Here is a 26,423-nt window from a genome sequence, read left to right as displayed (position 1 = left end):
AAACAGCGGACCACAGCAGGCATATATAGGGTCTTTGACTGGTGTTTTTTTGCAGTCGAATCAACACAGCAAAGCACTCCTGTCATTTAAATGACCTTTGACTAGAATTTTTGTTCAGTAGGTCCTTAAAAACAGCATATTGCTCCAGTCATACAAATGATCTTTTACTTGTGTTGTTTCAAGTAGGCCCTTAAAAACAGCAGAGAACCACAATGTTATAGAGGATCTTTGACTAATGATTTCCTTACCATAAGTACAGCCTTAAAAGTAACAGAGCGTTCATATCAATTAAAGGATCTTTGTCTCACATTATTTTCAGTAGGTCATAATGAACAGCAAAATGCTCCATTCATATACAGTACAGGACCTTTGATCTGTGCTTTTTGGCAGAACACTCGTCGTTTCAAGGATCTTTGACCAGTATTTGGTCAAAGTCCCCGTGTCATACAGTGGACTACTGTTTTCTTTTTACAGTACATCCTAAAAAACAGGAAAGAGCTCATTATTGAGAATGATCTTTATCTAGCGGGGTGCACGGCAGTCGAGTGGTTAGCACGCAGACCTCACAGCTAGGAGACCAGGGTTCAATCCCATCTCTGTGTGGAATTTGCATGTTCTCCCCGTGCATGCGTGGGTTTTCCTCCCACATTCCAAAAACATGCTAGGTTAATTGGCGACTCCAAATTGTCCATAGGTATGAATGTGAGTGTGAATGGTTGTTTGTCTATATGTGCCCTGTGATTGGCTGGCGACCAGTCCGAGGTGTACCGAACTCGGATGGGCTACAGCACCCCCCGCCCGCGACCCTGGTGGGGATAAGCGGTATAAAATGAATGAATGTGAATGGCAAAAATCTCGTATTTTTTGCCCTTAAAAACAACAGAATGCTCCCGTCATATAGAAGGTGTTTATTTGCAGTAGAATCTTAAAAACAGGGGCACACTCCTGTCATTTAAGGAATCTTTGTCTAGCATTTCTTTCCTAGTAGGTCCTAAAAACTAGAACTTTCCTGTCCTATAGAGGACCTTTGTCGTAAAGAGGATCTTTGACTAGCATTTCTTTACATTAGAATGCTCCATTCATTCATTCATTTTCTACCGCTTTTCCTCACGAGGGTCGCGGGGGATGCTGGAGCCTATCCCAGCTGTCTTCGGGCAAGAGGCGGGGTACACCCTGGACTGGTCGCCAGCCAATCACAGGGCACATATAGACTAACAACCATTCACACTCACATTCATACGTATGGACAATCTGGAGTCACCAATTAACCTAGCATGTTTTTGGAATGTGGGAGGAAACCGGAGTACCCGGAGAAAACCCACGCATGCACGGGGAGAACATGATGGTCAAGGGTGGAATCGAATCCTGGTCTGCGCGCTAACCACTCAACCGCCGTGCCGCCCTTAGAATGCTCCAGTTATATAAAATATATTGACTGGTGTTTTTTGCAGTAAATTCTTTAAAAAAAAAATCTGTCATTTAAATGATATGACTTCCTTGGTAGATCTTTAAAAATAAAGCATAGCTACTCGTGTTAACTTAGTAGTAAACTATTGACTATATACAGGTAAAAATGTGACGCCATTGTATGGGAAATATGAATAATAATAAAAGGGAAAAGTCCTGAACAATTCAGTTGAATATCCCTGATAGGGACACTTAGATTGCTCACAGATGAGAGTTACCCGGGCATAGTGTGGCGAAAGCAAATTTACTCAGAGCAAAACTGTTAGGTTCCACTTGCTATTCTCATGAGTACATTAAGAGCAAGTTTGCAGCTCTTTTTTTCCACCCGCAAGTCAACTGTAACTAACTGAGGTTGATGTGTGGAAAGAAAAGCGAGGAGCAGGGTGGTTTTGGGACAAGGACGAAGTGTGTGCGTGGTTGTGTGTGTGTGTGTGTGTGTGTGTAAGAGAGGACGACGCAGCTGTCAATCACCTGAGAGGAGACACCTTGCAGCCCCGCGGAGCCACACCTTAAAAAGGGTGCTACGTCACCACCGAAACTCGGGTCGAAAGAGCGAAACGGGGTCAAAAAACCCCAACTGCGATGACAACATATTCCAGCTATACAGCCCTTACAGTCAACAAAGTAACAAATTATAACCTGAAGGGACGGTGAATATTTTTAAGAAATAACACGACAAAGAGGAGGCACCTGTCGGACTTCCGTGTCGACGTCCGCCCTGACAGGTGGGTCAGGTTTCAAACATTTGAAAAACACAAATCAAACACTTACCGTGTAGTAAAAGTGTCGAGGCGAGCAGCAAATACAGCACTTTAATGCAGTCTTGTCCACTTAGGACGTCTTGTCTCGCCATGATCGGTCGCTCGCTCCGAAATATGCCAGGAACAGGTACACTTTGTGGGGTTGCCAAAAAAAAAAACCTGCTCCTAATGCGTCCAATTCTTGTTTTAAAAAAAGTCCCCTTCAGTTTAATTCCGCAAACAGTCACTACACATGTAAATGATTCTCCTCTTTTTCTTTACTCCCGGTGGGTTGCCTCACTCTTCTTGACTGACTCCGTACGTGTGTGTTGCCGCGCTGCTTGCGCTCCGACAAATAGTCCCTCCCGCTCTCAGTAAGAGGCGTCCGTCCGACGGAGGGAGTGACGTCACCGGGCAAAGAGGCGTCACAAGTCCAGCTTCCAGAAAAGCAATTAGGTGCAGCTTTGGATAAATCATGTTCCGGCCTGCTTGGAGTTAGGGGGGGGGGCGTCTGTTTGTGCCCAACTTGTTGCAATTGTCCATATTTGCAACAGTGATGCATTAAAATGCAAATACGTCAAAAGTGTGAGTTTGTTATATAGGAATATTGTGAACAGTATATTTGTTCAACAGGGGAAAAAATGTTACTATTTTAATTATTTGCATCAATAACAACAAAGATTCCAAATAATATCAGATTTTTCCTTGCTTTCCAGTGACATCTAAAAAAAAAGTGTATAGCATTCATTCATTCATTCATTTTCTACCACTTTTTCTACCGAGGGTCGCGGGGGTATCCCAACCAATCACAGGGCACATATAGACAAACAACCATTCACACTCACATTCATACCTATGGACAATTTGGAGTCGCCAATTAACCTAGCATGTTTTTGGAATGTGGGAGGAAACCGGAGTACCCGGAGAAAACCCACGTATGCACGGGGAGAACATGCAAACTCCACACAGAGATGGCCGAGGGTGGAATTGAACCCTGGTCTCCTAGCTGTGAGGTCTGCGCGCTAACCACTCGACCGCTGTGCCGCCCAGGGTATAACATATTTGACATAAAATTAAACATTTACAAAATGTACTACTGCACTTTTAGATAACATTATTTATGTCATTTAGTACCCTGTGATTGGCTGACCACCAGTCCAGGGTGTACCCCGCCTCTCGCCTGAAGACAGCTGGGATAGGCTCCAGCACCCCCGCGACCCTCGTGAGGAAAAAGCGGTCGAAAATGAATGAATGAATGTCATTTAGTAACATTCTCTTTCGTTGTGCCACCTGACTTCCAATCAGCCTTTGTCTAGGGATGCTGGAGCCTATCCCAGCTGGCTTCGGGCGAGAGACAAGGTACACCAGGCAATCAAGGACCACCTGACTTTTGCAACTAATTTAAAATTAAATCCTGTTTGGACACCCCTATCTACTTTTGCTTATGATATGAACCATACGTGCATCTTTCTATCAATACAGTGGAGCCCCCCCATATTTGTATGATCAAATTTTTGGTGAGAATTTTTGCCCATATTTGGGCATTCTGATCTAAATTATCTATAGGTATGAATGTGAGTGTGAATGGTTGTTTGTCTATATGTGCCCTGTGATTGGCTCGCGACCAGTCCAGGGTGTACCCCGCCTCTTGTCCGAAGTCAGCTGGGATAGGCTCCAGCATACCCCTGTGACTCTCGTGAGGATAAGCAGCATAGACAATGACTGGATGGATGGATGGCACGTTGAATCTTGTGATATGAATAAATATATGGATGGTCTATTCCCAGCATTGCTGGTTTTATGACCATCCCCAAATATTGAAATACAGTGGAACCTTGGTTACCATCATTAATTTGTTCCAGAGTTGGAGTTGATCAAAATATAAAAAATATAACCCCCGGTCACACCAAAATGTCCAACTTTCTGTTTATTTCTGTTTCAAAATTCATGACAATCACTGCAGGTTGCAGGAATACTTTTTGACAGTTATTCAGTTATTATAAGCATCCAGAGGACTATTAAGTGAGAACAATGTGGCATTAAAATTGCAAATTAAACAGTGTTTAAAAAAAAAAAATATATATATATATATATATATATATATATATATATATATATATATATATATACATATTATTTTTATTTAAAAAAATATATACATTTTTAAATATTATATTTATATATCAGTCTGTCATTAAGTTATTTAAAAGAACATTTAAAAAATGATTTGTTAGTTTATGCAATTATTAACTACAATTATATTTACATTTTTTTTGGCCTATTTAGCATTTGGACAATTATGAATTACTTATTAAAAATTGGTGGACACATATTTTTCTTTTTAAAACTGTCTAAATATGTTTTTATTTGTTAATTAATCATCACAAAAATTAATTAGTATTAATTATACGTTAAAATTTCAATATTATATATTATATGCATTGGCCTGTATTTTAGTATGTAGTTTATAGATTTACTATATTTCCTACTTAGCACATGTCTTGCACAAAAAGGCTCAGGCAATCAGGAAGTAAGCATTTTAATTGATGCAATACTAATGACAGTCAGTGTTGAGGCTTCTAGCGCCCTCTGCTGACCAGCTCATGTAACCAATCATGACAAATATGCATTCAACTCAAATTGAGTAGCCAGACATATACAGTATTTGTTGATAAGACGCTTCCTCTCACACTCGTTCTCTTTTTGCAGAATAACCTCCAATTCTGTTCCGTATTGCTATGATTTGGACTACACACAAGAACAGCAAAGGAATTATCTGGGCTATGTCTAATCCCTAAACCCAAGTGTTTTACAGCCAGTGTAATTACATCTTCATAAGTCTTGAGCTTTCTTCCATTTCCAGAAGTGTCATCCTCCCCGGTTATTATGTGTATTTGGTGCGGTGCACACACTGTCAAGGTGGTGATAACCGTCAGAGGTCAAATGCTGTGCACACCAGAAAAACAAATTATGCTATATTTCCCTCTTTTTTGCAGAGAAATTTCATTCTCTCGCTTTCTGATGTGCCATTTGCTCAAGTCAGGAAAGCGGCTCTCGGATTTTAAATGCCAACAGAGTTTTCATTGCTTTATTATCAATGGCAATCATTTCTGTGTAGAGCGTCGTGCTGCAGTGCTGGCTGCATGCCTTCCCACAGGGGCCAAGACCACCTGCCTGTATGACCACTGCTGCTACTGGAGGTAATATTCCTATCCATATATAAATACCTTCGATCTGATCCAGAGTCATAAATGGACTATCACTTGTAGCACTTTTGTACCTTGAAGGTTCTCACCATTGCCACATGAAGCAGTATCAGGAGCAAAACGGGGTTCGGTATCTCACACATGGTTATGGGTCGAGGGGGGCGGTGTCGAACTAGCAACCTTCAGTTTGGGAAACAATCACCTTATAATCTGAGTCACCCCACTATCAACTGTACAGGTATTATTTTAAAGAACCATTTTAATATTCGTAATGGTAATGTAATGGTTTTATTTCATTTGAACATGCATCAGATTACAATTGAATGCATCCCATAATCAGTTCATAGTTCCACATGTCCAAAAGGAGTAGGAAGAAGCAAAGCTTATTAAATCCTACCCCTCCATCTGGTACCTTTACAATCACTAACAGTTACATTTGTTCACTTCCTGCTTTCCATAATACAGTTTTTTTTGTTTTGTTTTTTAATAATGTACCTCGTACCGAAGTACGAGTTGATATGACCATCCAATGACATAATGGGTACCATAGTAAGTGTCAATATAGTGATATGTATAGCACATCATGACTGGTTCAAGACTCTTCATCCTTGTATTTAGCAAACATCAACTGCTTGTATTGTTTCTTGAATTGGCTCATCGTTGTGCATTGTTTGAGGGTCTTACTCAATCCATTCCATAGTTTGATTCCACATACTGAAATGCTATGGCTTTTTAACGTAGTCCTAGCATAGAAGTGTTTCAAATGTAGTTCTTCCCTGAGATCATATTTCTCGTCTCTTGTAGAGAAGTATTGGATGACATTATTAGCCAATTGGGTATTTTTAGCCTTATGCATTATTTTAGCTGTTTGAAGATGAACTATATCAGCAAGTTGAAGTATTTGTGATTTTAGAAATAAGGAGTTAGTATGTTCTCTGTAGGCGGCATTATGAATTATCCTTACTGCCCTTTTTTTGCAGTACATTTAGCGAGTGAAGATTGCTTTTGTAGTTATTACCCCATATTTTCACACAATAAGTAAGATATGGTAGAACCAGAGAACAATAAAGAGTATGGAGTGATTTCTGATTATGTTGTATCTAAACGGCAGAATTAGCCATAGTTTGATTCCACATACTGAAATGCTATGGCTTTTTAACATAGTCCTAAGCAATAAGTGTTTCAAATTTAGTTCTTCCCTGAATTTAGTTAGAAATTTAGTTCTACCATACAAGTGTAAAAAACAGAAGTTAACCGTGTACAAAATAAATTGTGTAAACACCCTTAATTTTATGGATAACTGACAGATATGTCATGTGCGGGAAGGGTCTTCTATCACAAAGATTTGCATTTTTAATGCTCTCATACATACTGTAAAAACAAGTTCAGTTTTGTTAACAAAAACAATACAATGTACAGGGTCAGGCAAAATGATCTGGCACATTTGTAGGTTAAATAAAAGGCAAATAAAGTAAAGAAACTAAAAAGTGTTTTTACTTTTGAAAAGTACATATCATCATTTTTGTCATATGATGCAATTTTGCTGCATAGCGGTCGAGTGGTTAGTGCGCAGACCTCACAGCAAGGAGACCAGGGTTCAATTCCACACTCGGCCATCCATGTGTGGAGTTTGCATGCGTGGGTTTTCTCCGGGTACTCCGGTTTCCTCCCACATTCCAAAAACATGCTAGGTTAATTGGCGACTCCAAATTGTCCATAGGTATGAATGTGAGTGTGAATGGTTATTTGTCTATACATGCTCACTCGCAAACTAGAGAGCTAGCGACCTAAACAGTAGCCTCCAAGTTATTTCCTTTAAACTTAAATAGCCAAAAACTTACCACTTCCACACGGATAGGGAGGATAACTATTAACAGTTATTTAACCTTTAACATGAACATTAATCAAACGTAATAATTTTTTCTGGGTACATGATACCATACAGCATCCATATCAAACTTGCGCGGGCCGCACTAACATTAAACTTTCATATCAAGGCGGGGGCCTCAAACTAGTGTCCTGCGGGCCACATTTGGCCCATGGGCCGCATGTTTGAGACCCCTGATGTAGCCTATAAGGAGGGTAATCTTGCATAGAAATTTCATCCATTTCATTTTTCACATACTTAACTCACATTTAAGTGGTAAAAGAGATAAAAGAGAAGATTTTGTAGAATCCGCAATCATTATGTGAAACATGATCACCTATATTTATTTCCCTTTTCTGTGAATTATATCGACAAAAAACAAGTTAATATGAGCTTGCTAACAATGTCATTGTGACAAACACATTTCGACTGTGAGCCCTCTAAAATAAAACTCTAAAAAGGTTGTATTGTTTGATTTGAATTTACAGTATTTTGTCTTATTTTGTCTGCTTTCCATCTCTCTCTTTCTTTTTATCATCACAGTTTTATCTGTTCTCCACCACTAGCACCCTTCTTTGGTGCCATCATTTCAAATCTATTTATTTATTTTTTCCTCTATCCATTTTTCGTCCACTTCACCAAATAGACCTTCAAACATTTTCAGCCACTTGACTTGAACCCTATCTATTTCTTTTTCAGGCCATCTCCCCACTCTTCACTCCCACTGATCATTTGCACTTTTCCTCCACCAATTTCCGTCTCACCCTCCCCTTTTATTCCTCGCTTTTGTCCACTTGTCCTTCGCCGCCATTCACTTCGTTCATCCATCCTCGGGGTGTCCGGGGACGCCTGTGGCAGTGATAATGAGACGTGTAGTAACAGATATTAGCTGGCTGGCCGTGGATCCATCCGAGGCTTATGGTGATTATTTACCCACAAATGAGTGGACAGTTTTTTTTCCCCACTTCTCCTTCTCAGCTTCCCTGTCATTATACACCCACAATAACCCCCTCGCCCCCCCTTCCTGGAATCCACCGAGTGGTAATTATGCACACAAAAAATGTGCAATGGCGCTCAGAGGAGCTGATAACACCTTTAACTTAATTAAAGACGTTTATGGGATGTAAAAGACATGTAGCCCAGGGGTTGCAGTGCACCCGTACTCACCCAAACCTTTTTATTTCATCTCTTTCCATTCTTGGCTTTCATGTTCTCCGATGGACTGAGGGAAGATTCCCTTTGTATAAGCAAAAAAAATGGGGTCGGGAGTTTAAGGCTGTGTTCGGTACTCTGGTATAATGCTGGTATTTTTTGTCATGTTATCAAAGACTGGGAAGAACATATGCAAAAAGTTAAGTCCGGGGTGTCCAAAGTGTGTCCAAAAACTCCAATGGAGCAGCTGCACATGAGAAAGCTTTCTAGATCTTCCAGAATCTACACCTGTTCCAGCTCTGTTTCCTTGGATTTCCAAAACAGTATGTTTTAATTTATTCCACCCACGGCCGGCCTCCGGGCACACCCACTCAGCTTGTACAGCTAACAGCTTGTATAACTTGTCACCAGCTGGATGGCGTGGGTGACTTCTCACAAGGCTCACTGTGAAGTCACAGTGAGCAGGTGTGGGGAAAAAAAAACCTCTCTGAAACGGAACGTTCAGAGCCGTTCCAAATTTCTTTCAGGGCTCACTTCTATAGCATAGCACTTCAAAGCCATAGCATTTCAGTATGTGGAATCAAACTATGGAATGGATTGAGTAAGACCCTCAAACAATGCACAACGATGAGCCAATTCAAGAAACAATACAAGCAGTTGATGTTTGCTAAATACAAGGATGAAGAGTCTTGAACCAGTCATGATGTGCTATACATATCACTATATTGACACTTACTATGGTACCCATTATGTCATTGGATGCTCATATCACCTCGTACTTTGGTACGTGACAAAAAAAAAATTAAAATTAAAATTAAAATTAAAATTAAAATTAAAATTAAAATTAAAATTAAAATTAAAATTAAAATTAAAATTAAAATTAAAATTAAAATTAAAATTAAAAAAACAAAAAAACTCAAATTATATTGGGAAAGCAGGAAGTGAACAAATGTAACAGTTACTGATTGTAAAACTACCAGATGGAGGGGTAGGATTTAATAAGCTTTGCTTCTTCCTACTCCTTTTGGACATGTGGAACTGTGAACTGATTATGTGATGCATTCAATTGTAATCTGATGCATGTTCAAATGAAATAAAACCATATGATTAAATTACCATATGATTTTGCCTCAAATACCGAATACAGCTATCCGGCAAAGATGTAAGATATCTGTTGCTATGGTGAGTTCTATTGAATATCTCATGTTGGGTAACCCATATTGTATAAATGCATCCTTACTTTATTGATATGTTCTTTACTGTGTAGCCTTTGGAACCCATAACAAAAACACCAGCAGAGGCTGGAGCTTTTTAAGGCTATCAGGCTGGAACACACATGATGTGTCCTGTTGATGATCCTTCCAATATATCCTGTTAGGCTGGGAAATGCATAGCACTGACATTTTGTTTGTTGAAGAAACAAGAGTGTTTCTGCATGATGGAGTATTTTTTCCTCACCTTTGTCCTCCTTGCCTTGACATTTTTGTATTCTGCTTGTGTTGGTGCCACGGATACTCAAGGTTTTTTCCCAGAAGTTTTATACATGTTGTGATGTGAAGTGTCAACCTGTATTAAGCGGCCTTTTAAATGACTCAGTTATGTGAGATTTTGTTTTCTTTTTCTTTCAGACTGGGATGAAGTCGTGGTGAGAAAAGAGGGCACACCCATCATCTTGAAGTGCATCGTTAGGGATACGAGGGCTGAGGTGGACATCAGCTGGTTGGTACAGCTACACCGTGAAAAAGACTGGGAACTGGCACTGTCGGCCAAGGAACACAAAATCCTCTCCGGCAGTGCCTACAAGCCTTCCATGCGCTTCGTTGACCAAGACAGAGGGGATTTTTCTTTGTTCTTCCAACCCACAAAACAGGATGCTGGCCTTTACATGTGCTTGTCAGAGCAGGACGGGTGGCAAGTGAAGGTGGCCACAATTCTGGTGGCCATCATCTCCGGTAGGAATATACAACTAGTTGTTGTGAACTTGGTTATGTTTTTTAAGGTTTTATCTGTTTCCGACATGCTTGACAAATTAATATTAAAGAACATAACATGTTTCCACTTTGCATATCTGATAAGGAGTAGGAAGAAGCAGACTTTATTTGCTAATTTTGTTTTTCACTTCCCCTGTTAAATGGGTGGAGTGGTTAGCATGTTAGCATGTCAGGAGATCTGGTATCCACAATTCACATTTTCGATTTTAGAAAAAGGGCTGCACAGCGGTTAGCGCGCAGGCCTCACAGCTACGAGACCAGAGTTCAATTCCACCCTCGGCCATCTCTATGTGGAATTTGCATGTTCTCCCCGTGCATGCGTGGGTTTTCTCCGGGTACTCCGGTTTCCTCCCACATTCCAAAAACATGCTAGGTTAATTGGCGACTCCAAATTGTCCATAGGTATGAATGTGAGTGTGAATGGTTGTTTGTCTATATGTGCCCTGTGATTGGCTGGCGACCAGTCCAGGGTGTACCCCGCCTCTCGCCCGAAGACAGCTGGGATAGGCTCTATATTGTATTAATGTAGAATTATTTATTATATTATTATTCTGTTTTATGGTTATCATCACACATTTTCACTGATACCCAGTTTTCTTTTTTCCCAAAATGTTGCTCTGTATACATGATTCAATCCTTACCCTCAGACCTTAATCAGGAAAAGTGGCATAGAAAATGGATTGGATGGATATGCAACAAAATCATCGTAGTTTCTGTTGTCAACTTCTCCCATATCCGTGTTAAATTGCCTTTCGAAATTTCACATTTCAAAAACATGCTAGTTTAATTGATGACTCCAAATTGTCCATAGGTATGAATGTGAGTGTGAATGGTTGTTTGTCTATATGAGCCCTGTGATTGGCTGGTGACCAGTCCAGGTTGTTCCCCGCCTCTCGCCCAAAGAGAGAACTGAAACTGACATAAAATATTACAAAATCATTGTAGTTTCTGTTGTCAACTTCTCCCATATTCGTGTTAAATTGCCTTTCGAAAATCTGACATTGCTGTTGGTCAGGTACAACTCAGTAGTACCCCAAGGCTCTGTTTTAGATCCATTGTTGTTTTTTCTTGTGACGTATTTTATTACGATTAACTGAATATGCACCCACATTCCAAAAACATGCTAGGTTAATTGGCGACTCCAAATTGTCCATAGGTATAAATGTGAGTGTGAATGGTTGTTTGTCTATATGTGCCCTGTGATTGGCTGCTGACCAGTCCAGGTTGTTCCCCCGCCTCTCGCCTGAAGACAGAACTGAAACTGACATAAAATATTACAAAATCCTTCCGCAATGACTTTTTATTTTCCTTTTTTTCACAGTCACCGTCATTCCGGCCAACCCCATCCCCCAGCAGAGCACCCTTTGTCTGATCGCCAGGGTCACACCTGAATATGCTGTCCACCAGATCACTTGGGAATCTCCAAATGGACGTTCATTAAAAACCGAGAGGAAACCCAACACTGGGATAGTGGCCAAACTTCCCCAAGTTACATACAGCGATGCTGGGCTCTACAAGTGTAGCTGTTTGGTTTTACCTGAAGCTGTCTTCGACTTTGAAGTGAATATAGTCATTAATGGTGAGATTGTTGGAGAAAACTCTTTGCAGTACCACACAGTGTTGTCGATGATGTAGTGTGCCAGTAAGCCCATCAGCAGCATTATTATTTATTTAAGCATCCTCTAGCTGCTGCTCTTCACTGGTTTTATTTCATGGAGCAATTTCAAGATTCCAAACTGTAGCTCTGCACTGAAAGTCTTGCCAGTCCAGTGGGTATTACAGTTGCTCTACAGTATGTATTATTTACGCTTTGCCTTTCTTTTCTTCCTGTCCACAGCTGTCAGCGTGGCCTCATTCACCAACGTAGTACACAGTGAGTGACTCGGCAACACTACAGGAAGTCCTGTGTCAGCTCTTTGCTTATCGGTCCACGCAGAATTCAATGACTTGCGGCACATAATAACATAATCCTCCTATTGTATTGTTGTTCAGACTGTTTTACCGCCATCTTCACTAACTAGTCTTTTTACTGCTCCACTCTTATGATTTGTTTCTTCACATCCATTCTGCTTCTTCCACACAAACTGGAACCTCTAGGGTTAATCACAAACGTTGGTTGACATTTTATTTGTTACGATTTTTTTAAAGAAAAAAATCCCATAGGAAATAGAGGAAAAAGAGGAAAAAGAGGCGGGGTACACCCTGGACTGGTCGCCAGCCAACCACAGGGCACATATAGACAAACAACCATTCACACTCACATTCATACCTATGGACAATTTGGAGTCGCCAATTAACCCAGCATGTTTTTGGAATGGGGGAGGAAGGAGGAAGGAATCATGTTCACTATCCGGCGGCACGGTCGAGTGGTTAGCGCACAGACCTCACAGCTAGGAGGACCAGGGTTCGATTCCACCCTCGGGCATCTCTGTGTGGAATTTGCATGTTCTCCCCGTGCCGGGTTTTCTCCGGGGACTCCGGTTTCCTCCCACATTCCAAAAACATGCTAGGTTAATTGGCCACTCCAAATTGTCCATAGGTATGAATGTGAGTGTGAATGGTTGTTTGTCTATATGTGCCCTGTGGTTGGCTGGCGACCAGTCCAGGGTGTATCTTGCCCAAAGACAGCTGGGATAGGCTCCAGCACCCCTGCGACCCTCGTGAGGAAAAAGCGGTAGAAAATGAATGAATGTTCACTATCCGCCTGTTGTCAGGCAGAATTCATGACGGCGCCATTGTTTATGTAAATAGCGCCAACACCAAAATGGCAGGGACAAAGTCGACCTGTTGTGATGAAAGCAATGTGTAGTCTAGTTTTTGTGTAACTCCAATTAACTGACAAACAGGTGAAAACAAAATCCTTCACTTTGGTCGAGGTCATAACAATAAATGTTAACTTGCTTAATTTTCACCCATCTAGCTGTTGCCGAGCAAACTGGATATGCCCTATCGACTGCACCAACACTACGGAGGAACGGGGAGATAAAGCGCTATTTAGACACATTTTCTGTCTCCGTATTTGTTGTAGAAGCAGGATGCTATTCTGCATGTGAAGTCTAACACCTGACATTCACTTTTCCTGCTTTTTTTTTGCACTGAAAACAATTACTGGGTGTCCGACAAGACGCTGGTGTTGCCGTCATTTCATTATCCGACAAGCGGTGTTGCTTCGCTGTGTGAAAGCACACACACTAAGAAAAATATACCACTTTGGTGGGTTCTGTGTAAAAGCCACAGGTGCATAATTGCTGGATATTCTGTTGCGGCTGTGACACAATAATTTGGTGGCATCGCCATGTGAAACAGATGCAAAAATAATGTCTTCATTGTCCCAAGTGTAAAAAAAAAAGCATAAAAATAACATGACAGTATCATTTAACTTTGCAGACTATACTACGGTTTGTTCACGTAACATTCCTATTCTAATGTTCTTATTCTCTTGCAATAAAAAGTCAAAGAAAAAGCAAAATCAACACTATGATGTTTGCAGAACTGAGATTTAATGTACGTACTTTTATCTTCACAGGCCCACCCATCTCCATTGTAACTGATGCCATGATGCCCTTCCATCTGACCTGTCCTGATATCCAAGGAGACTACATCCTCCTGTACTGGCAAAACCCAAAGTCCACCATAAGCGAGCTGGTGTACCACTATGATCGCTGGCGAGGTACCACTCTGACGACCGCGCACAGCCAGGACCTGCAACTGGACATCTGGCCTAACAGTCTGGAGTCCGGGGGATTCTCTTTCTTCCTCATGCCTGACATCCAAGATGGTGGCCTCTACATCTGTGATGTGTTCCTCAATGACCACGCCTTCAGCCAGAGAACCCTGCTGAATGTGTTGAAAGGTACAGAAATGGAGTTGGTTTAAATTAGGGAGGCCAAAAAAAAAAGCAGAGGTGGTGACAGTTTTGTAATAACTTTGTGCAAACAAGGTAAGCTACATACCAGGGAAACTTCAGAACAGTAGTCTCTACTGTTCACTTATTATAATATTGTTACTAATCATAAAAAAACAAATTATTCAAAATTCACGATAATACTCAAAATTGTAGCGTAAATTTTGACTCTATTGACTCAATTTTGCATAGCATTACCAGTCGTCTAAATAGAATAGAAGAACCAATGGCGTAGTAGCGATACGTTAGCATTCATAGCCACATTTGGCCCGCGGGCTGCGTGTTTGAGACCCCTGCCCTACAGTGTTGAAACAAACTACGAACAATGGAGCTATTATGTATTTAAGTATCTCATTATGGGACACCGTATGTATAACAGTTGAGGCAATCTCTCTTTGTTGGGATCTGTACAAAAGGCTCTGATGCAGCAATTTTGCCGGATCCCTGTGTGAAAGAGGCTGACACTGTTATGTCACCCATGCAGGAACAGGAACAGCCAGTTCCACAGTAATGTTAGCTTGTTGAGCTCCACTGGTCTGGTTAGCATCATTCTTTCACAAGTGAAATATGTTTTCTCACAGTGATGCCCCCCCCCCCCCCCAGCACCCCCCCCAAAGTGTTCAACTAGGTTGAGCTCCAATGAATGTGAAGGACACATCTCATGAATCTTTTCCATGTGCTGCTAAAGAACAGGGAATGAAGGCTTCTGTAGTCATTATGTGTCTAGCGAGCACCCCTCATTTAATCATGTTTTTTTTTTCTCACTTGTTTGTCTGACGCTTGTTCGATGGAAGAGTGTGACATTTTGGAAAAAGCACCTCATTACGCTCCTGCTGCGAAGTAGATGAGATGAGTTTTTGTCAGCATTAAAGACGAGCGTCTAACTTCATCTGGTATATGTCAAGTAGCTGCTGTCATCACAACGCTTTGATACATATTTTGTTACAATAATGAACATATTTCTATGCAGCTAAACCACGGGTCACCAACACGGTGCCTGCGGGCAGGAGATAGACCCTCGCGAACACATGAGGCACCTGCCACTATTACCAACTCCTCAGTAAGGAAAAATGGGCCTAGAAGTTGTTATATGTCATTGACTAGTTGTTTCTGCTTTGGGGTGGGGCGGACGTCTACGCAGCACTCACTGCTGCTCAGTGAGAACAGAAACTACCAGAAAACTCTCCAACAACGCCAAAAAATAGAAACAAGATTTGTTGCTAGCCTCTTTTGAGAATTATGTGGGGGTTAAAATGTCACCAGATTTATAACTTGTTTTGTAACAAGTATCCGTCTCATCCTTTACATCTGGGGTCTCAAACTCAATTTACCTGGGGGCCACTGGAGCTAGGGTCTAGGCAAGGATGGGCCGCATCAGGTTTTCCAAAAAAAAAAAAAAAACGAATTTATTACAAACAGAAAAATATACAAACTTTTCAGTGCTTTGGTTCCGATTTTCTACAATAAAAGCTCTGATAAAACATTCCACTGTTCTCAAATATTTTAATTTTTATTTTTCTGCACAAAATAAGATGAAAAATAAATAAACAAATCAAGAATAAAGAAAATCAATCAATCAGTAATAAATAAATATAATAATAATAATAATAAAACAGCAAATAATAAAAACTTAAGAAACCACATATAGTTGGTGGGTAGACAAATTATTTTTTTCAGATTAAAATGAACAAAGCATTATTAGAGTCCTGTAGACATGACAAAACACATTTATACTCTTTTTTATTTACAACATATTGCGCAACTGCAGGGTCTTGAGCCACATGCTAACTTGCAAACTAGAGAGCTAGCGACCTAAACGGTAGCCTTCAAGTTATTTCCTTTAAACTTAAATAGCCAAAAACTTACCACTTCCACACGGATAGGGAGGAGAACTATTAACAGTTATTTAACCTTTAACATGAACATTAATCAAACGTAATAATTTTTTCTGGGTACATGATACCATACAGCATCCATATCAAACTTGCGCGGGCCGCACTAACATTAAACTTTCATATCAAGGCGGGGGCCTCAAACTAGTGTCCTGCGGGCCACATTTGGCATTTGAGTTAGACATCCACTCTTCCGTCTCTATCGTCTGTGATTGACGCTGAAACGAGTGGCTCGTGCAGCATTGTGCTACTCCGCTACATAAATATAGTTTTTCTTGGTAGTTGCAAAAATAATAACATCGCTGTTGCTTGGTTAATATACAAGTCAGTTATGTAAATGGAACACTGTTGCCGTTTTTTTGAGGGGTTTTCTGTTGGAGTCAAAACAGGTACTTGCCATGACGTCCATAATTTGTTTTCTCCCACTAACGATTATGAATGATAGGCAAAATTCCCCAAAAGTCCAGTTTTCCTTGAAAAGTGCAGGTCAAACTGAAATTGCAGCTTCAAGCGCCAGCACCTACGCAGCAATTTGAACTGTTGCCCGGCAACCTCATTGGGACTCGGGCGGAAGGGCTGCACCTGTTAAGAGTAGGTGCCAAGAAGAAAAAAAAAGAGAAATACAATCTCTTTTGTGAAATCCCTGTTGGAAAATTGTTACATTCTCGTTATTTTTCAAAGCTCTTCAGGTCGTTGTTTCCTTGACTATTTTTTTTTTCTTTTTTAATCAACTTTTGTTGTTTGTTTTTTTCAGAGAAGTTGTGTAACCAAAGAAATATGCACATTAGCTCTCAATATGTTCATCAAATCTTACTTTTATGGATTCCAGCCAAATGTGAGGTGAAAGAAAAAGGGTAAAAATACAGTATAGTAGTCAATTTGTACAGCGTGAGACAGTTTGAAGGTGCGTCCAAGGGCTGTAAAACAATGTGGTATGCATGCATTCACTTTAGTTTTACTTTGTTTTAGTTTTATTGTACAGCGGTTAACTGATTTTTGCACTTGTATGATGGTTGGAAATGCTAAGTTAAACATATCCTGTACAGTTAATCAAATCAAGTTTTTTTTTTTTCCCTCATGCTTTTTAAAATTAGGACAACTTTGGACTCAACCATTGTCTACTTTGGAGGTTCCAGTGTAAGATAGGAAAAGCACAAAATAAAAATAAAAATAAAAATAAAAATAAAAATAAAAATAAAAATAAAAATAAAAATAAAAATAAAAATAAAAATAAAAATAAAAATAAAAATAAAAATAAAAATAAAAATAAAAATAAAAATAAAAATAAAAATAAAAATAAAAATAAAAATAAAAATAAAAATAAAAATAAAAATAAATAAAAATAAATTAATTTGATTAAATTTTTCACACTTTTGTTGTAACCGAAATTTAAATGGTGTATAAACATGTTGCATTGTCAGTAGTAACAGTAGTCTAAACATACCAAAAACATCCCATTTTCTTAAAAAACAAACTAAGCAACCTGTTGATTTCCATAAATAATTTTTGGAAACATTTTCCACTTTTTGGAAAAAAAAAGTCTCCCTCTCTCCCATACACAAAACAAAAAGCTAGGTCTGCATCCCTGCCACGGCGGCCTCGCAAGCCACTTTACTAATCACAGTTCCTGTGGCATCCATCAGAGCTGCCCAGACATGACTAGCCGATCAGTCACTGTCTCGCACACACATATGTATGCACCCACACAGCAATCATGTGAGGCATATATTTTTACCCCACCTCATTATGAGTATCATTATGTATGATTATACCTGCTGCCCTCCCACGGAGGCTGGAGGTGGCCCACGCTGATCGCTCTAATCAAGGCTGGAATGTGTGTGTTTTTATGTGCGAGTGCAATGTTGGGGTAGGGGGTGCCTGCAGAGCTTGATTACGCCCAGATGGATTCTCATTTCACTTTGATGAGACACTAAACATCAGTCACAGTCAAGCAATGCATTAGCAGCAAATCACTTTAATGAATATATATTATTTGACCTCTCCCTGGATTGTGCTCTTTTTCACATGGCCGCATGTCCTCTTTAAGCCCATTACTCCCAATCTGTCCTTGGCCTTTCCCCCAGTCACGCCAGACAATTTTCTCATCTTGTCTTTCTCTCCTTTTCACCTACACTTGCGGCTTTCTGATTTCTCTTTATTCCTCTTGAATGTATTACTATTTTTTCATTTGTTCTATTTTGTTTTCAGTTTTTTTCTTTTCACAGTGTCTGATATCATTTATTCTGATTCCATTTCATTTGTTATGACGTCTACAGTCTATATCCTGTATTTATTTAAACATTACACAATGTTTCTGTCACTTTTTTACTCTTGTTTGTATTCATGCATTTATTTTTATTATCTGTTTTTATTTTTTATTTTTTTTTGCTACACAGTCTGATAACATTTATCCTGATTTTATTCATTATTCATGATTTAAAAAGTAATTTATTCATTTATTCACAAATGAATTAATGAAAAGTAATTAGTTAAGTCTATATCTTCAATGTATTTATTCATTAATTGTTTATTTATTTACTTAATTAATTTATTTAATTAAATAATTTTGGTTTATTTCTTTTTTATTTTTGATTTAAGTTTATTCATCATTACGCCATTTTTTCATTTTTTTAACTTCATTTTTTATTTAAAAAATGTTTTCTACATTTTTTTTATTTTGTTATCTCATCATTCCCTTTTTTTTAAAATCAATATTTTTTTAACCTTAGAGAAGAGGAGGGATTTCATAAGCTCTGCTTCTTCCTACTCCTTTTCAGACATATTGAATTGTGCAAATTAAACATGTTTGAAACAAATGAGCGTTAATCTTAATCTTTTCCTTTCCCTTCCCCTTCCACAGTGACGATCAGCCGTTGGTTCTCCAATCTGGAGTTGGATTGTCTCTACAGCTCACCGTCTGACGTTCTCGGTGCAATGTGGGAGCACCAGAATAAGAGTCACAAGCTGGAAATGGTGAGCAGTGGACCTGGAAGTGTGACGACCTATTTGCCTTTACCCATCACCTCCGACACAGCTGGGAACTACACCTGTACTTTGCAGCTGACCAACGGCCAGACTGTCAGCATCACACACATGATCAACCAACGAGGTAACACACAAACCTGTTGCAGTTTTGTTGCATTTGCAAGACTTTTTTTCTGCATCGGTGAAGCTCTAACAAACCAAAACATAATAAAAAGTGTTTTGCCCCATATGAGCCATAAAATCCCCATCTTTGGATGCCTCGCTCCCTTGTCTTCCATGTCCTTTTCTCCCATAGCTGCAGCTTCAGCGTGCATTACGATGAGCTCCGAGGCTCCCCTCCCACGATCTAAGTGATGCATTGGACTTATCAGAACCGGGGGGATCCATTTAGCTGTCACATCCTCCTGATCTCCACCACCGACACACAATAAGCCTGAATAATTTAGTTATTGTTGGAGGAGATGTCCTGTCTGCTTATTCGCATATCTGCTATCGGCGAGCATGATGAGAAAAGTAATGACCTTTATAGATAATAAAAAAGATAAAAGAGGAGGTTAAGCATTTTTAAGAGGTGTTTTAAGCAAGCTAGCATGGAGGTTATGTTTTGATTTGTTAGTTCTTTTTTATTCATTCATTCATTCATTCATTCATTTTCTACCGCTTATCTGCACGAGGGTCGTATAAATAGAGGATCTTTGACTAGCATTTCTACAGTAGGTCAGTAAAAACAGCAGGGTTCCTATCAGAAAGAGGTTCTTTTAATAGCATTTTGTAGTAGATGGTATAAAAACAGCATAGCAGCCCTATCATATAGAGGATCTTTGACCAGCATTTTTGCGGTAGGTCAGTAAAAACGGCAGTGTTCCTGTCATGTATAGGATCTTTGACTAGCATTTTTACATTATGTCAGTAAAACAGCAGTGTTCCTGTCATTTAGAGGATCTTTGACTTGCATTTTTACAGTATGTCAGTAAAAACAGCAGTGTTCCTGTCATGTATAGGATCTTTGACTAGCATTTTTTTTACGGTAGGTCAGTAAAAACAGCAGTGTTCCTGTCATGCAGAGGATCTTTGACTAGCATTTTTACGGTATGTCAGTAAAAACAGCAGTGTTCCTGTCATGTAGAGGATCTTCGACTAGCATTTTTACTATATGTCAGTAAAAACAACAGTGTTCCTGTCATGTAGAGGATCTCTGACGAGCATTTTTACGGTAGGTCGGTAAAAACAGCAGTGTTCCTGTCAATATAGAGGATCTTTGACTAGTATTTTTACGGTAGGTCAGTAAAAAGAGCAGTATACCTGTTATATAGAGGATCTTTGACTAGCATTTTTACATTATGTCAGTAAAACAGCAGTGTTCCTGTCATTTAGAGGATCTTTGACTTGCATTTTTACGGTATGTCAGTAAAAACAGCAGTGTTCCTGTCATGTATAGGATCTTTGACTAGCATTTTTTTTTACGGTAGGTCAGTAAAAACAGCAGTGTTCCTGTCATGCAGAGGATCTTTGACTAGCATTTTTACGGTATGTCAGTAAAAACAGCAGTGTTCCTGTCATGTAGAGGATCTTTGACTAGCATTTTTACTATATGTCAGTAAAAACAACAGTGTTCCTGTCATGTAGAGGATCTTTGACTAGCATTTTTATGGTAGGTCAGTAAAAACAGCAGTGTTCCTGTCATGTATAGGATCTTTGACTAGCATTTTTATGGTATGTCAGTAAAAACAGAAGTGTTTCTGTCAGGTAGAGGATCTTTGACTTGCATTTTTACAGTATGTCAGTAAAAACATCAGTGTTCCTGTCATATAGAGGATCTTTGACGAGCATTTTTACAGTATGTCAGTAAAAACAGCAGTGTTCCTGTCAATATAGAGGATCTTTGACTAGCATTTTTACGGTATGTCAGTAAAAACAGCAGTGTTCCTATCATATAGAGGATCTTTGACAAGCATTTTTACATTATGTCAGTAAAACAACAGTGTTCCTGTCATATAGAGGATCTTTGACGAGCATTTTTACAGTATGTCAGTAAAAACAGCAGTGTTCCTGTCAATATAGAGGATCTTTGACTAGCATTTTTACGGTATGTCAGTAAAAACAGCAGTGTTCCTATCATATAGAGGATCTTTGACAAGCATTTTTACATTATGTCAGTAAAACAACAGTGTTCCTGTCATATAGAGGATCTTTGACCAGCATTTTTACGGTATGTCAGTAAAAACAGCAGTGTTCCTGTCATGTAGAGGATCTTTGACGAGCATTTTTACGGTAGGTCGGTAAAAACAGCAGTGTTCCTGTCAATATAGAGGATCTTTGACTAGTATTTTTACGGTAGGTCAGTAAAAAGAGCAGTATACCTGTTATATAGAGGATCTTTGACCAGCATTTTTATAGTATGTCAGTAAAAACAGCAGTGTTCCTGTCATATAGAGGATCTTTGACTAGCATTTTTACAGTATGTCAGTAAAAACAATAGTGTTCCTGTCATATAGAGGATCTTTGACAAGCATTTTTACGGTAGGTCAGTAGAAAACAGCACTGTTCCTGTCATATAGAGGATCTTTGACTAGCATTTATGCCCCGTTACATGGATGTGCCTTCAGCTAAGTCAGTACTTCTCATATAGTGGGCCTATAGTGGGCCTATAGTGGAGGTATGATAGAAAATAACTGAGAACCACTGAACTAAATCCAGCAATGTTCCTATACTTGCTGAAGCGAAAAGAACATGTAACTTTTCTTTCACCTGTTTATTCAGATGTATAATTTCATCTGGGAGCCATATGGTTATGTCGTGCTTTAAGTGCGAAAGATTCTCTGAGATATAACTTCTTCAGTGTACCACCCACATCTCTGCACTGATGTACCCCCGCCGTCACCACCACCTCCTCATTTGAGATGGGAGAGATGAGATAAAGCACCAATGAAGGCAAAGAAAAGGTGTGAAGATGAGAGATGAGAGAGAGCGATACATATAGTACATTTACGCCTCCACTTCACTCTGCACTCAATTACCATAATTCATGTATTAAATCTGGCATGAAGAACAGTGTGGTTCAGTCTCCGGGTCAGCCTTGTTCCATTAGAGATCTCTGCACATCCTCGCCAATCAATTAGAGCTCACACGACCCGTTATGATTGATCACTTTGAAGGTGGCTAATGGCTGTGACACGTTGGCAAAGGTGGCGCCCGTTGGGTCATTTCTTTTACAAACAGAATTTGTCAAACGCGGATGAGGGCAACTGTCTCTTGTGCAGGAGGTTAGCGGCCCACAGCATAAATTGTGCATTCAGAGCCGTAATTACGTTAAAAGTCCTACTCGCCGGGTCTCGCAAGTCCGATATATTTTATTGCAAGGGTAAATTACAGCCCGTCTCTGAGGAAAGCAGCACTTCCCCTCTCTATGTGAAAACACCCGCAGGGGCTGTGTTTGACAAAACTGATGTCATCGTCATTATGCAAACGCACTTGAGGAGTCTCATCTCACACGTGCACTCGTCACACAAAATTACACTACAGAGAGAGTGAGCTCATCTCCTGCTTTGTGGCTGAAATAAACACTTTCTCCTCAGGGACTCTTCTAACACATTACATTACATTAGACCAGAGGTGTTCAACATGTGGTGAAAAGCTTCTTTTTTTATTGTTCCTTGGCATATTTTGAAAGTGGAATTAATTCATTCATTAATTAATTCTTTCATTTTCTACTGCTTGTACCGCATGAGGTCAAGTTCAGTCGAGAGGCAGGGTACACCCTGGACTGGTCGCCAGCCAATCACAGGGCACATATAGACAAACAACCATTCACACTCACATTCATACCTATGGACAAGTTGGAGTCGCCAATTAACCTAGCATGCTTTTGGAATGGGGCTGCACGGCGGTCTAGTGGTTAGCGCGCAGACCTCATAACTAGGAGACCAGGGTTCAATTCCACCCTTGGCCATCTCTGTGTGGAGTTTGCATGTTCTCCCCGTGCATGAGTGGGTTTTCTCCGGGTACTCCGGTTTCCTCCCACATTCCAAAAACATGCTAGGTTAATTGGTGACTCCAAATTGTCCATAGGTATGAATGTGAGTGTGAATGGTTGTTTGTCTATATGTGCCCTGTGATTGGCTGGCGACCAGTCCAGGGTGTACCCCGCCTCTCACCCGAAGACAGCTGGGATAGGCTCCAGCATCCCCCGCGACCCTCATGAGGAAAAGCGATAGAAAATGAATGAATGAATGAATGAATGAATGAATTAATGAATGAATGAATGAATGAATGAATGTTTTTGGAATGTGGGAGGAAACCGGAGTACCCGGAGAAAACCCGCGCATGCACAGGGAAAACATGCAAACACCACACAGAGATGGCCGAGGCTGGAATTGAACTCGGGTCTCCTAGCTGTGAGCCCTGCACACTAATCACTTGTCCGAATTGCAGCCGAAATTAATTCATTATTAATTAATTACATTATTTCATTCTTTTTCTACCGCTTATCGTCATGAGGGTCGCGGGGGTGCTGGAGCCTATCCCAGCTGTCTTCAGGTGAGAGGCGGGGTACATCCTGGACTGGTCGCCAGCCAATCACAGGGCACATATAGACAAACAACCATTCACACTCACATTCATACCTATGGACAATTTGGAGTCGCCAATTAACCTAGCATGTTTTTGGAATGTGGGAGGAAACCGGAGTACCCGGAGAAAACCCACTCATGCACGGGGAGAACATGGACTTGGACTTGAACTTGGATCTCTGAGCAGTGAGGCCTGTACTCTAACCACTCGTCCGCAATTAATTCATTATTAATTAATTACACATAATTTGACACAAATTTGTTTTGTTTGTTAGAATATGAAAAGATGAGATGTCATTGTTTCCTTCAAAGAGGTGAGCGTATAAGGTGGCCTTGACCTATATTGATTCAGCATGTTTGGCTGCACGGCCTACGAGTGGATAGTGTGCAGGCAACACTGGCAGGTGCTGGCCAGGTGACCCGGGTTCGATTCGCCCCTCGGCATTTCTGTGTGGAGTTTGCATGTTTTCTCCGGGTACTCCGGTTTCCTCCCACATTCCAAAAACATGCTAGGTTAATTGGCGACTCCAAATTGTCCATAGGTATGAATGTGAGTGTGAATGGTTGTTTGTCTAAATGTGCCCTGTGATTGGCTGGTGACCAGTCCAGGGTGTACCCCGCCTCTCGCCCAAAGACAGCTGGGATAGGCTGGTGAGGATAAGCAGTAGGAAATTAATGAATGTATCAAAGTTGCCCAATGAAAAACAGTGACAACCAGGGCATTTTGTCATGCTCTAAAAACAGGACGTATAACAGGACATGTCCTGGGAAAACAGGATATTTGGTCACCATGTTGGTGGTGTGATATAGAATAAAGGACATAAAAATGCCATCTTTCACAGGAGGTGTAAAACAGTGTCATTAAAAGAGAACATTCAACAGTTGTTTGATATGTAATGGTGGTAAACAAATGCTGGACCTTCTGCTATCTGTGTGAAACATGCTATTGTCAATTTACCCTCAAGCTATTTTGTTTGTGAGTGGAAATCAATCCTCTGACTTTCCTAACTTGGATGAATAGATGGGAGATTTTGCTCAATTTTTCTGTGACGCTTTTTTCCAAAGCAAATTCTTTAAGAGCGACCATTTTGTCTCCTCGCCGCGTTTCAAATTGACAGCACTTGTTCAGTGTGTGTCAGATCGATCGGCGCTAGAGACTAGTATTCCCTGACACTTGTCTTCTTGTTCCACTGCAGCCATTGTGTGTGACTGACAGCCGCGTGATGAAAATACATACAACATGCCAAGGGGGGGGGGGGGGTCTTCTAAAATCACGCATCTGAAATATAGCATTCAAGTCTGCCCCTCCCCTTTTGGTGTGGCCACCAAGTTCAGCAACAACTTCATTCATTCATTCATTTTCTACCGCTTATCCTCACAAGGGTCGCGAGGGTGCTGGAGCCTATCCCAGCTGTCTTCGGGCGAGAGGCGGGGTACACCCTGGACTGGTCGCCAGCCAATCACAGGGCACATATAGACAAACAACCATTCACACTCACATTCATACCTATGGACAATTTGGAGTCGCCAATTAACCTAGCATGTTTTTGGAATGTGGGAAGAAACCGGAGTACCTGGAGAAAACCCACGCATGCACGTGGAGAACATGCAAACTCCACACAGAGATGGCCAAGGGTGGAATTGAACCCTGGTCTCCTAGCTGTGTGGCCTGCGCGCTAACCACTCATTTGCCGTGCAGCTGAAATTATTCATTAATTCATTTTCTACCGCTTATCCTCACGAGGGTCGCAGGGGGTGCTGGAGCCTATCCCAGCTATCTTCGGGCGAGAGGCGGGGTAGACCCTGGACTGGTCGCCAGCCAATCACAGGGCACCGGAGGAAACCCACGCATGCACGGGGAGAACATGCAAACTCCACACAGAGATGGCCGAGGGTGGAATTGAACCTTGGTCTCCTAGCTGTGAGGTCTGCGCGCTAACCACTCGACCGCCGTGCCGCCCCAGCAACAACTTGTCAACGAGAAAAGAAACTGAAGTTTTATTTGATCTTTACCCGCCTCTGTCTCATTTTTCTCTTTGGCAGAGAGTGTCAGTGTTCCCGCACCCTCATCGCTCTCTTCCCTCTCCGCTTTATTACTTTTGGTTCCCCTGTTTGCAACGGCTGTTGCTGTGTTGCTATGGCGACAGAAGCACATCACCGATCGAGGTAAGTCCTTCCAGCGTTTTTTTTCCTCTTTGGCCTCAACTTGTCTGACTGACTGATACGGCCTGTGACATCCTCTGGGGTTGTTGTAATGAATCTGACCCTATTTCCTCTCCCTATGTGTGTGTTTACGTGTGTGTGTGTGTGTGTGTGTGTGTGTCTGCACAGCTATTGAGCAGTCCCTGTCTGTCCACTCAGGCGAGGCGGAGAACATCTATGAGAATCCCGAAGATGTCAGACAGGTGATAAAATTGGGCCATTTGGCAGCACTCAACACCCTCTGATGAATTTGCTCTCCCACTTCTCGCCTTCTCTTCTTCTTTCTCTTTCCATTTGTCTATCTTGCCTCTATTTTACCGTTTATTCTTTTTTTTGTTCTGCCCCGTGTTGTCTCCCCTCCCTCGCTTGTTGTTCATTAAAGATGTTTTCGTCTCCTCCCGACAGGTCGCCCCTCCGGGTTCAGTCTATATGGTGAGTTAATACCCAAC

At 40.7% G+C, this 26,423-nt stretch overlaps 2 protein-coding genes across 6 annotated transcripts in view; one reads left to right on the top strand and one right to left on the bottom strand.

The window, feature by feature from the left end:
• Window positions 1-2,587, bottom strand: part of LOC131105329 (nectin-2) — a 174,558-nt gene extending 171,971 nt beyond the window's left edge. The window contains exon 1 of one of the 3 annotated variants that reach the window (XM_058053331.2): window positions 2,239-2,587. In XM_058053331.2, coding sequence (XP_057909314.2) covers window positions 2,239-2,320 — 82 coding nt within the window. In that variant the 5' untranslated portion in view covers window positions 2,321-2,587. The remainder of the gene's footprint in view (window positions 1-2,238) is intronic. The other 2 variants (XM_058053330.2, XM_058053329.2) reach the window with 2 other exon arrangements.
• On the top strand, window positions 1,939-26,324 carry g6fl (g6f-like). 3 transcript variants are annotated; one of them, XM_058053336.2, is made up of 9 exons: window positions 1,939-2,192; window positions 5,326-5,407; window positions 10,061-10,384; window positions 11,745-12,002; window positions 12,261-12,296; window positions 13,950-14,276; window positions 19,080-19,328; window positions 25,816-25,938; window positions 26,104-26,324. In XM_058053336.2, exons 2-9 carry the CDS (start codon window positions 5,386-5,388, stop codon window positions 26,217-26,219), a joined length of 1,455 nt encoding a protein of 484 aa, XP_057909319.2. In that variant the 5' UTR covers window positions 1,939-2,192; window positions 5,326-5,385; the 3' UTR covers window positions 26,220-26,324. The 3 variants fall into 3 exon arrangements, with proteins under 3 accessions (XP_057909319.2, XP_057909315.2, XP_057909320.2); XM_058053332.2 differs by lacking the exons at window positions 1,939-2,192; window positions 5,326-5,407 and adding an exon at window positions 9,833-9,952; XM_058053337.2 differs by lacking the exons at window positions 1,939-2,192; window positions 5,326-5,407; window positions 25,816-25,938 and adding an exon at window positions 9,833-9,952.
• Window positions 26,325-26,423: the final 99 nt, after the last annotated feature.

The sequence above is a fragment of the Doryrhamphus excisus genome, linkage group LG5 (assembly GCF_037039965.1).
Source record: "Doryrhamphus excisus strain RoL-2023G ecotype Guam linkage group LG5, RoL_Dexc_Guam_v1.1, whole genome shotgun sequence".
Taxonomy (NCBI): Eukaryota; Metazoa; Chordata; class Actinopteri; order Syngnathiformes; family Syngnathidae; genus Doryrhamphus; species Doryrhamphus excisus.
This window is presented reverse-complemented; position numbering and strand designations above follow the sequence as displayed.

Excerpts from the sequence above, each read along its gene's own strand:
- g6fl (XM_058053332.2), top strand. The coding sequence starts at position 9,868 with ATGATGGAGTATTTTTTCCTCACCTTTGTCCTCCTTGCCTTGACATTT. Across the intron at positions 12,003-12,260 it reads AGTGAATATAGTCATTAATG|CTGTCAGCGTGGCCTCATTC; the intron begins GTGAGATTGTTG and ends TCCTGTCCACAG. Across the intron at positions 12,297-13,949 it reads ATTCACCAACGTAGTACACA|GCCCACCCATCTCCATTGTA; the intron begins GTGAGTGACTCG and ends TTATCTTCACAG.